Source organism: Ochlerotatus camptorhynchus, unplaced genomic scaffold (assembly GCF_037179485.1).
Source record: "Ochlerotatus camptorhynchus isolate MF236.1 unplaced genomic scaffold, CSIRO-AGI_Acam_v1.1 ptg000176l, whole genome shotgun sequence".
Taxonomy (NCBI): domain Eukaryota; kingdom Metazoa; phylum Arthropoda; class Insecta; order Diptera; family Culicidae; genus Ochlerotatus; species Ochlerotatus camptorhynchus.
Window position 1 is genome coordinate 5,669,737 of NW_027040666.1, and position 12,736 is coordinate 5,682,472.

The 12,736-nt window shown below is 39.4% G+C and overlaps 1 protein-coding gene across 1 annotated transcript in view; it reads right to left on the reverse strand.

Moving 5' to 3' along the window:
* The window catches only part of LOC135701758 (lachesin-like), a 105,378-nt gene that overhangs the window by 44,953 nt on the left and 47,689 nt on the right, over positions 1–12,736 (reverse strand). The window contains exons 3-6 of the mRNA XM_065222685.1: positions 3,865–3,962; positions 3,594–3,801; positions 2,796–2,942; positions 2,582–2,710 (exon numbers count right to left, since the gene is read on the reverse strand). Of these exons, the coding sequence (XP_065078757.1) occupies positions 2,582–2,710; positions 2,796–2,942; positions 3,594–3,801; positions 3,865–3,962 (582 nt within the window). The remainder of the gene's footprint in view (positions 1–2,581; positions 2,711–2,795; positions 2,943–3,593; positions 3,802–3,864; positions 3,963–12,736) is intronic.

The window sequence follows — 12,736 nt, forward strand, 5'->3', positions numbered from 1 at the left end:
TGAGTCATAAAGTAGTTTTATTTATTTTCCTACTAATCTATATACACACTTAGTTTTTTCTACCGAGCTCGGCTGTGCGGGTCTCGGCGGGGATGGTTTCGCTGAGATCTCGGCGGGAGTGACATTTGATTGAGGTCTCGGATAATGCCTTTTCTAATAATCTGCCTACGTTTCTTTCCATTGTTATCTACTTTATCCCCTTTTTATTTTTCTGCTCTTCTTTCCTCTTCTCTTCTTTTGTTTTGTTTGTTTACATATAACTAATACTAATACCTCCTTGTTTTCTCTCTAATTTGTCTACTATGTCCCACCATCACGATGAGAGATGAGCTACCGTACATGGTACACGCTCATATACACTCCCAAAATAGTATGCCGCAAGTAAGTATATCACAGAGGCAACTAAAGATCCAGAAACAAAAAACCGGTAACGCTGAAGATAATGAGCTGTGGTGATTTATATGACTAAATAGTATTATTTATTTATACTAACCTAAACACAACGTGGGGTGACCCAAATCCAAACGATCACTAACCAAAATAATAGACTTATCTTTTTTTCAGCAGCACTACACCAGCCAGCAAAGTTCAACAATCCATCGTTGCTTATGCCTTTGTTGTCGTTTGGAACCAGTTTTGCGAGGTAGGCGACGATTGTGCGTATTTCTCGCGTAACTTTTGAAAAGAGCCTATTTATAGCCTGAACAATACGTAAAGAGCAAATTGAAACATTGAACGTCGCGTGAAAGTGGAACTTAATGAAGGCCTAAGTACTTTTTCGTAGTTTTTAGTTTTCGGATTTGAAAGATCGTCGGTTACAGTGGCCTGCTTACTGAGCAGAAAAACGCGGTCCCAGGTCCTTACATATCAAAGAGATTTATGGTAAAATCGCTTGTGTATCGTGTATTTTGCGAAACTCGTTGTTGTCGTTGGTTCCAGGTTTGAATGGATACAAAAATTTGAGCAACGGTATTATGTGATATGAGGGGCTCGGTGGCCTTAGAGCAACCGTTTTTGCTTACTGAGCAGAACATCATGAGTCTAATCTCAGGCCCATCCACATTCAAGATTCGTCAATCGTTTTATTTGTTAATATGACTACATGGTAATAACAGCAACTCGGTGATTAAAAAGGTGCTCGTCTACCTAGTGGCAAACGTTTTTGCTTACTGAGCAGAAGACCGTGGGTTTAGTCCCAAGCTCCTTCGCGTTATATGATCGTTAGGACATCAATTCAGCTTATCGTTTACCAAAACGAACCCTGCTGCAAACCCAACCCTCTTATCCAACATCCCAGTGATTCCTCGTGGAAGTGCAGAGGTGTTCTCGGCTTCCATCAAAGCGAGTGTCATGTCAACACAATCCTTCCCATTCCTTTCTTGACCTGTGTTCGGGCGCGGCCGGGGCTGGTATTGCCTAATTTAAGATCACCAGTTTTTACACATTGAGGATGATTGCTAGTCCCAAGCATCGTCTATTGGTTCTCTGTGTAATTACAGCTGATCTGGCAATAACAGAGTAGCAACCGTGGGCGGTCAATCAAGCTCAAGCTCAAGCTCAAGCTCAAAAATGTAAATAACTTTTCAAATATTAATGATATCAATTAACATTTGTAGCATCTCAGATCAGATAGCAATTTGATATTTGTAACATATTTGTAGAACATGCCAAACATGTAGAAATATTGTAGAAAAATGTACAGATAAAAAACTGATTTTAATGATGTCTCCACAAAAAACCTTTAAATCTCAGCAGTTATAAGAGCTAGAAAGTTATATCTTCAGAAAAGTTGTTCACAGTAATGTTTTCTACAGCTTTGCCGAACTTAATTATGTTGTATCTTATCATATTAAACAAATAAATTTTGCATCGCACTTTTAGGTGGATTAATCTTTAATTTTCTTTTACCATAAGAAGGAGTGATTTAACTCGAGAAACTTATCATAAGACACCTAGTACCTTTAAATCAGCGTAAATAAAGGAGCGCGTGTTTTGATACCCTTGGCACCACTGTGCAACAGCTTTACTTCCCTTCCGAAGGAAGGCGTGATCAGAGATGTTATGCTTCAGAACATCCCAGCGGTCCCGACTGGGATTGAACCCAGGCCTACTGGGGTGAGAGGTAATCACGCTTACCACTACACCACCGGCGCCGCTGAATGCAAGGTACTTGACTCGATACTAGGTGCAACAACCTCTATCGTGTTTCAACCATCGAACCGGGTAAGTTGGTTGTGCTGAGCGACAGTTGGAAGCTCAAACCGGATTTACACTTCCTATAAAAAAACTCACTCACACTTATACCAGTACACTAACATTTTCTAATCTTGTCGAGCTGAATCGATTGGTATATGACAACAGCCCTCGGAAAGATATATCGCGTCACTTTTCAAATAGACCAAAACTGTTGTTAACCAAAGAAAAATTCAATGAAGAGAATCGATTAATGAAGATTGGTCTATTAGAAAAGTGGCATGAGATTTTTGGTATTGCTTCGAGCATTATGTTTATCTTTCTTTGTTTAAAGAGTAAATACATTTTCGGTGCACTTATTTATAAACATTTTTACATGAATACTTACAGTGCACTATCAGCATCACACGTTTGCTGACTGATGGAGGAATTCCGTTGGATGCGATGCACAAATAGGCTCCCATGTCCAACCGATTGACCCGTGGAATGGAAAACGTTGACGTGTTATGACTGGAAGCTGTTGCAGTGAAAAATGATGAGCAAAAGGCACTGACTGAATAATGGCTCGAACATGATGGATGTGATTTTTTTCCTCAATTTACCTTCAGAACTAATTGGCTCGTTTCCCTCCCTTCGCCATATGATAACCGGCTGAGGGGATCCTGACGCTGCACATTTCAGTGTCACGTTGCTACCCTCTCTCACCACCATGTCCGTACTTGTGGGATAGTCCAGGATGTTGGGTGGCACTGTAAGCAAATAAACCAATTCTATGGATCGAACGTATTTTTTTCTGTCGACTAAGCATACTTTTCTTTTGGGAAAATGCAGTAGTTACTTGACAAACAAAAAACATATTTGAAAAATCGTTCAATATTGGCACTCGTAACATGTGATATGTATTGAAATATAAAAATTATCACACCCAAAATAAGAGGCATGCTTGATTTTCTTAAACGCTGTACAGACTGGAGAGTTATAACATGTTATAACGGTTGTCAAATAATTGCAACACAGAAACCACCATCAAGAAAGCGCTATAACATGTTATAACTCTGTAGTCTGAACGTACTATTATTCCGTTCAGTGTATCACATCATTCCAGCAGTTTAAAATAACGTTTCCTACCACTCGAACTTTGCCATGAAGAAAAATGTTGATAGTTAATCTAAAAAATCGGGAATAGTTTCTTTTTTTTTAATTGCTGGTAGAAGGTCTTCCCGAAACTGATCGACAATATATTTTCTATAAACCATTTCTTTGGAAATAGAGACATCACACTATTCTATGGAGTATATTGCTCCATGCTCCAAACTGAACAATTTCTCAGCTTCACAAGTATTAATCGTTTTCCTCAAGATGTTCTACTTTATTATTAAAAAATATATGATAAAACTTACCTACAACGTTCAGGAAGCCAATTTGGTTTCGCATTGGATCAGTATTCACCTGGCACATGTACCATCCCTTGTCGGACTCTTTGACGTCTTTTATCCGCAGCACCCATTTGCGGCCCTCTACGTGTGTTATCGTCATTCGGTGATTCTTAGTGATCACGTGAGTTTGTATCGTTAGAATCGTTTGGGTGTCGACCCTTAACCAAGCGACCTGCGTGACATCGTGTTAAATAATCATCGAACATTGGATTTTATTGTTGTAGCAGTTTCTCACCTTATACGTTTGAAGATTATCAATCACGCAAATCAGTATTGCTTCTCTACCAATTGCAACGGTTAGATTCTGGATCGGCTCGCCAAACTTTGGCAAATCTGAAATCGGGGGACGAGAAACAAATGAAATTTTTTTGAATGCATTTTCGATAGTTTGGATTTGGTTTCAATTTGATAACTTTGGCTGCTGCACTTGATAATATAGTACAAATGACATATACACTTGGCTGCTCAAATTTGTTTTCAAATAATTTCTTATATTTTCAAGTATCTTCTCATGGTTGGTTAATATTTCAAATGTATGACACAAATTATGTTTAAAACATATGATACGCGAACAAAAACACCCGCGAAGCAAAAATGTCAGCAGAGGATCAACTTTTTCCGTTCAATTTGCGGCACATGGTGGGGTACTCACCCACGAGACCTCATAACGCTGTATAAATAAACAACTATCTCTGTTCTAGAGTACGGCTCTTTCTGCTTTCACTCAACAAAAACAAAAGTCGCCTAATAAAATTGCAACGACTTAAATATCGTTGTCTACGTATTGCTTTCGTTTGTATGCTCTCAAACGCATAACATGAGTCTCGAGGTTCTGGCAAGTGTAACACCTGTCCAGAACCGTTTCTGCCGAACACACTTTTAATTGCAAAAATTTTAGGATATTCTTGGGCTAAACACACAATATGTGTCTTCCTTGTTATACTCCAGAACGTGCTCACTTCATCAATCGCAGTTCCTTAATTGAATGTGATCTGTCCATGAAACAAGCGATTCATTGGATTCCAGATCAACTTCGAACTATTATTATCCCACGTATTTTTACTGAAAAGTACCAAAACGTCAATCGCGTAAAATATATATTTTATAGACGGGTCTCGGTGTCTTCAATGAAAACTATAGCGCCTTCCACAAACATCAAGAACCTAATACTGCTATCATATGGTAGGTAGGTCGCACGGTCCACACTTAGTGTGTTTGACGCGATCAAGGCACTAACATCGACGGAATGTATGCAAGGGTATAACACTTTACTACAACAAAACAGCAACAAAATCGAAAAGAGTTAAAGACCCACATAATGTGGGAAATATGTACAAGTGGATTCCAAAAGGGTGACGGATACTTGACCAGAGTCACGCTTGTGGTAGCAGCAAAAGCTGGTATACGACTGGACACAAACCCATAGGTTAAGATTCCTGTTCATCGGTGTTAATAGTCCAAGAGAAAAGAGGCTAGAAATGGATCGTTCTCCTCCCACAGGCCTCATTGAACTCGGACGGAGCAAAATAGCGCAAGAAAGAAAAGTGGGTTTCGCGTGTGTCACCGAGCAGTTAACGTTACAGAAGCTGCCTTGGATTCTGTTTCCACACAGAGTAACCCTCCAGAGTAACTCATTTTTTTGGGTGAAGACTCGTTAAACAGGTACCGTGTGCATGACGAAGGCCGATTTTTGAAAAGTGAATATAATTAAGAGATAAAAAATATGTTTATGTTTTTTTCATATTAAAATCGTTAGTTTTTTTTATTTCTGTATTAAAAAAAAAAAAAAATCGGTCTATATGAACCTTGAACACTCAAATTGAACACTCGATTTAAAATATGAAGATAGTTCTATTGAATTTGGGGAAAAAAGGATTTTTTTAGAGAGCTTTACAAAATTTCAGAAGACAATTCTAAGGATTATTTCAAGGGAATTATATGTATAGCTCAAAAAAAAAATTTAAACGAAAATGGAATGAGGACTTGGAAAATTATTACAAGAAAATCGTGAAGAGAATTTCGTGGATATTTTAGTAATACAGTAATAACCCGATCAGTGCTGCAAAATCTCAACAATCCACGGTGATATTGAAAATTATGCTTTGGTCACTCATTTGAGCTAACAGTCATCGTCAAGGCAAACTCGTCACTGACTCGTACGAACATGTGTAGATTTTTGTATTAGCTAAATTTGAAACGAAATTAAATGACTTAAGCAAAACAATTATATGGAGTCGTTAAGGTGCAGAAACATCTACGTTCTGAACTGCTTAGATAACAATAATGTGACTCAGAATCAGGCATGAAAAATCATTTACATTCATTTCATGCATTCATTTACATTCATTCGCCTATAATTTTTTTCACCAACAGCGTTCCGCAAAATAGTGTGCAGAGCTTTTGTAGGTTTTGTTATTAGCTACAACTTTTTCCATAACTCAAGTCTGTATCTCTTATGCAACACGAACTAGAGCGAGCAGAACTAACCACTGTTTTTCTGTGAATGTAAAATACATTCACTGAAAAACAGTAGTGACTTCTGTTCGCTCTGGTTCGTCATTCATAAGAGATACGGATTTGAGTTGTTAACAAAAGTTGTAGCTAATAATAAAACCTACAAAAATTCTATATATCATTTTGTGGAATTCTGTTGATGAAAAAAGTTAGGGACAAATGAATGTAAATGAATGCACGAAATGAATGCAAATGATTTTCCATGCCTGCTCAGAATACACGAAATTACACATTTTGTTACCAGGTGAATCTCTGTTACGGACGAAAAAATGAATGGGATTTTGACAAAGGTTTTTGAAGATCAAGTCTATCAGTGAGTTGTCAATATCGTCAATAAAGTCTGTCAATGACAATGACAAATCTCAGCACTGAACCTGATTTTGTCAGCACCTCCTCGCATCAGATTTTTATCTTTCAATAACTCCACATAACCGTAAATCCACATCTTTCTCATTCGTCTTCTAGATGAATAGTTTAGATATACTTTGGTGCAATAAGATCACTGGAAAAACGCATGGGTTTGATAGAACATTAGAAAAGATTTTCAAAACGGGGCTAGCAAAATCAATCTAAATATTCGAAGATAATATTAGGCAGAATTTCAAAGTAAATTGCAGGAGAACTCCAAGACAATTCTGAGTTGGATTCCAAGACCATTATGAAACGTATGCCATGGCAACTCTAAGGGACTCGGAGGTTTCTATAGCGTATTTTATAAATAATTAATTGGAGAATTTTTAACGGCAGAATTCCAATTGAGCATTACAGAGAATTAGAAGAGAACTGTAGAAGCAACAGGAAAAGTTGAAAGAGGATGCTTATTTTTTGTTTGTTCATTCATTTATTTGATAAGGCTCAATCTAATTAACTTTACAGAGCCGAGGATTCTTTTTTTTCCATGATTTGTTTTTCTTTTTTTTTTTTTTCTTTAGTTTGTTTTTTCCGTCGATCTTGTTTTCCTTGCTGAGCACCAATGCTACCGACGTGCCAGGAAGGCAGCTCCCACACCTGGACCCTACCTATCGACCCATCAACTCATGAACCGGGGACCAACGGCTTTACTTCCCTTCCAAAGGAAGGCGTGATCAGAGATGTTATGCCTCAGAACACCCCGGCGGCGCCGACTGAGATTGAACCCAGGCCTGATGGGGTGAGAGGTAATCACGCTTACCACTACACCACCGGCGTCACTAGCATAGGATTCTTGTTCACTATACAAAACATTTTATCATCCGCTATTCAAAAAGCCTCCTCCATCAGAACGGGATCCGCTTCCAGTGGTTTCATTGTATGGCAGAATCGCCAACGGCGCAGAGCCCTTCCATTGCAACAATGGACGCAAAACGTGGTCATCACTCACACACTCATCACTGAATGGTTGCTTTCTAAAGTCGACGACGCATCGACTGAAAGAACTTATGATGAAGAACAATGAGAAGGACCACACAATGTTTGCAGACGATTACTTCTAATAATCTTTTCTACTAATTTTCTGTATTTATTTATTTATTGATTATTTATTGTTCCAATGATTCATCTGACATATGGTTGTCTTAATGAATTAAAGAAGTATAATTAAAACAAAAACAGGACACATTCTAATTCAGGACAGTCTTCTAATAAAAACAGTTAACGGCACATTAAAGTCAAACAATGCATAGACGTCATTAAACGCATTAGCGACGGCTCGGACAGGTTCATTCAACCCATATTGCCGATTACGAGCTGCGAGATGTACAAAATTACGCTGTCTAATCACTCTCTCAGGTGCGTAAAAGAAAAGCTGCCGAAGTAATTCGAGGGAATCAATCTCGCTGGTAATGATTTTAGCAGCAAACACAGCTTGAGCGTTCCGTCTTCTTTGTTCCAAGGTGTCAATTCCAATCAGAAGACAGCGATCCACGTAAGACGGCAAGTTAGCCGTGTCACGCCAAAGCAGATGACGAAGCGCGTAGCGAACAAACTTTCTCTGTACACTCTCAAATCTGGCTTTCCAGCATGCTTGGTATGGGCACCAGACGACAGTACTATACTCTAAGATTGAACGTACTAATGAACAATACAGCGCCCGCAGGCAAAGTGGATCCGAAAGTCTTCAGATATTTTGAACATAAAGCCAAGCAACCTGTTAGCTTTAGTCAGGATGTCATTGTAGTGCGGTTTGAAGGTCAATTCACAGTCGAGTGTTACTCCCAAATCTTTCACCTGGCTAATCCTCTCTAATGGTTGCCCGGAAATGGAATAATCAAATATTATCGGATTTTGTTTGAGTTGAAATGATATCACATTGCACTTGTTGATGCTGAGCATCAAGAAATTACGGGAGCACCAACTCTGCATACGATCCACAATCAGCTGCAACTCCTCACAATCAGCGATGCAATTGATAACCGCATACATTTTGACATCATCAGCGTAGAATAGCCGGCATCCAGGTGGCAGTAGACACGAAAGCTCGTTGACGAAAAGCGAAAACAAAAGGGGTCCCAGATTACTTCCCTGGGGAACGCCGGAAACGATCGTGAACATTTCAGAACGAGAAGCTCCAATCTTAACGCAAAGCAAACGGTTCGTAAGGTAAGATATGAACCACGAGATGAAGGATCCAGACACTCCGAGTTTCTCTAGCTTGCTCAAAAGAATGTTGAGGTCTACTCGGTCAAATGCAGCCTTGAGATCAGTGTAAACCGCGTCGATTTGTCCGCCAGAGTCCATTGTCCGAACGCAGAGCGACACGAATTCGGTCAAATTGGTTGTAACTGACCATTTTGGGTAGAATCCATGCTGAGCCGTGGAGATGCGCCTCATTGATGATAATCTCGAATACTTTGGAGCAGCAACATAGTGATGTGATTCCTCTGTAATTCTGGACATTCCTTTTATGACCTTTCTTGTGGACGGGGAACATATACGAAAATTTCCACGCCTCAGGAAATTTACTCTCCTGTAGTGACAGATTAAATAACTTCGCCAAAGGAGGGAGCAACGACTCCGAACACAGCTTCAGAACGGACGCAGGAATGTAGTCTGGCCCGGCAGCAAACGAGAGTTTCAACTTTTGAAGAGCAGGTTCACTGATGTGAAACGGACGGAGCTCAAATGCATCTGTTGGAGAATCGCTTATAGCAATTGTGACTTGATTTGGTGAGGCCGAAGATTCATTGAACGAACTCATGAAATGTTGAGCAAAAAGGCGGCATTTCTCCGCTTCAGATTCAGCGGTTTGCTCACCGAGATGAACCCATTGTCAGTTCACAAACTGACTTCGTTCTTTTTAGAGTTTACAAACGACCAGAAACGCTTTGGATCTCTGCGAAGAGATGATTGCGTGCGGAAGACATATCGTCGATACAGAAATCTGTTGCATTTCCTATAGTCGTTACTTGTGCGGTTGAACTCCTGCTTCGTAATGTACGAACGATTTTGCCAGTATCTTCGTAGCGATTTAACCCTATACCGTTTCAGTCGACGCAAGTGTACGTTAGACCACGGTGGCTTTGGTGCGGGGCGGGCAATAGGTACAAATTCATCCATAATATCACAAATCATTTGACTGAAATATTCAACGGCATCGTCAACACATCCAGCTAATTCTAATGGTCGCCAATCGATACCGGAAATAGCAGCGCTAATCGCAACATAGTCGGCTCGACGGAAATCCAGTGTACGATTATTTATGGAACAATCCTCAAAAACGACTGGCGCTGGGAGGTTCATCAGGACGTCTAAAGCAGGGTGGTCTGCATCAAGAAAGATCAGAGGTTCTATGGCTTCCGTATATACTGAATAACTTTTCATATCAGTATTTGTGGTAAGGTTTTGGATGAAGAACTACAAAGTACTGTATTGTAGCTAGACTATATGAATAAAATTATCTAGAACATGGTCTAGATGCATCAAGATTTCGGGACGTGGGTTCATGAAGAACTGATGCCAAACAATATTCTTAATGTGAACTTACGTGAAATGCATTTCATTACTGTGGAGTGAGCTTTTTAAGACTCCTTGCCGACACAATCTAAGTTGTTTGTGATGTTTTATGCTTCAATTGCTTCAAATGAAAGGAGGTTTTTGACGTTGGGGGCCTCATAGCCTACTTAGTAAAGGCACGGTATTACCAAGCCGGAGGCGGCTTGTTCGATTCCCAGTCCGGTGTAATTATGGTGCTTAACACTTTGTAGCACAGACGGCTGTCATCACTCGGCAGTGGTAAAAATACGGGCGTACTCAACTGATGGTTGGTTAAGAATGTTTATTCAATTGTTTTAAGCTACCCTGCTTAGCCTAAGGAGGTAGTGGAAATCAGTTATGTATGTTTCTTATTTACTCGATCACCAATCAGTGATCGGTACTATTTTTGAGCGAAGAGAGAGAAAATGAGAAAATGTGGAGAAGGCTCTTAACAACAAGCTCGCTTGTCTACGCGTGAAATATGATTACGACACATCTGTGTCTTGTCAGAATTATTGGGAACTGTTGGGAGTCATTGACCATGCTTATGCACCCATTTGCATTTTATTGGATAGGCAGTTCGATGGCATAGGAACAAATATTTCTTAGAAATGGATACTGCTGGTGTGGTCTTTTTGGGCCATACTGAAAGGATTTCATAACATGTGTGATGCACATGTTACACTGGTCGAGGTAATCTTTCGGGTTGGAAATATTGAGCATTGAGTATAATTGTGCTTGCCACACAATATACAAGTTCATGCATTGGTATTGGCATCGAAAACTCTCAATTAATAACTGTGGAAGTGCATTTAGAACACTAAGTTGAAAGCACGCAATAAGTTAATATGCGATAAGCAATCAGCTGGATATGCGAATAAGAAGAAGAAGTATAAAATGATCATTGAAATCATCAACGGGACTATCTCATTGAGTGATTTATTCAAAACTATAACGATAAACCTTGAATATTTGTTCACCTGCAGCCAAAATTTGAAACATCCTGGAATGCTACAGCTCATTAAACATTTTCTGAGAGAACAAAAAATCATGATGTTACATACTTTCATCCGGTATTGTATACCCTAAAATTTCACGTTTTAACGTCGCTCCTTATACATGTTGGTATTTTTGCACTGAATTGCCAAACCAAAGCATGTGGCATTGTTACTGTCGAAAAGTATTCTTTTGGAAAGTTACTGTTGGAACATTTTTTCAAAACATTTAAAAAAGCTGTCTTGAATTTTTTCTGCTCATATCGGTAATATGTACCTGTACCCAGCTCATGTGTATTGCCGCAGCTCTGGTAGATGGTATAACCATCCCTATACATATGTACCGACGATCCCTTCCAGCAAACCTCCTGCAGCGCTACGATGTCGAACTTGCGGATCCTCAATAAATGGGAAAGAATGCGGGTACTTCCCAAGAAATTGAGAGACTTGCAGTTCCATGTTCCGAGTTTCCAATCGTTAGTCCGTTTTCGTTGCTTGGGTCTATGCCGATTGTTTCGGTCCGTATTTACATTGCTTGCTTCCTGTAATTTTATTTTTTTTACGGCTGGTTTGTAAGGCACAGCACTGTTTAGAGTCCTACGCTGGCGCCAGGACGTTGATCATCCGCTCCTAACATGGAGAACAGACGCCGTTTTGAGCCGCACCTCTATGGTGAACAGACGTTCGAAGGCTGCACTCTCCGGAGAGAGGAGTCCCCCCTTCCCTGTCAGCATACGACCAAGGTCCCACCGGGGTTGGTTACCCAATCTTCCCTATGGCTACTCATACCCCAGCCGGCACCGCGGGGAGGTAGAGATAGGAGTTACTGGACAAGAGGCTGAGGACCGCTAGTGGGGTCTAATTTATACCTGCAGATACACGAAATATCCATGGTACGCATTGTCCAGCCGTTTACCAAAGAGATGAACTAGCCTTCGGCTAAAAATCTCTATAATAAAGAATAAATAAAAAAAAGCCGTTTATCAGCCAAGTTTTTGACAAGCAACTGAATATTTTCTTTTCGTTTCCCATACATTTTTCCATACTTCTTTCAAGTTCTTCTTGTAACGTACAGGTACAAATTATCATTATAATATCTAATAATTCATAATTCCAAAAATCATTTTTTAAAGCAAGTAAGTGGAAGCAACCCTGCTACAAGCTCGTAATATTGGATTTGGACTGCTTTCTATCTTATGAGTTGATGAAAGTGACATGGAAACCACAACGTTCTATAGTTGCTTACTGTGGTTTTATATTGATTTAAATTTATATGCACACTTAAATCAGATCACCGAAGTCGGTAGGATTTTACCGGGTTTTTGAACAGCAGAACAAGTCGGTAAAATTTTCAAATGACCGTTACACGTGAGAAATCAAGAAAATGTATAAATTTTATTTTTCATCAATAAATGGGACAAACTGAACAAATTCTGTACAAGTTCGGAATAAATTTTCTAAAAATTGGATTTTTCACTGATTTTTAAACTTTTACCGAAAAGCTCTGTAGTTCAAAATTTACCGAACGACGGAGGCCTGGATTAGTGTGTGGTGGGTGCCCAAATGAAACAATTGCCTTAACTAGGAGTTAAACATCAGGATTTTTTTTAAATATTATTTAAAAAGGTTCCTACAGTAATTTCCTAA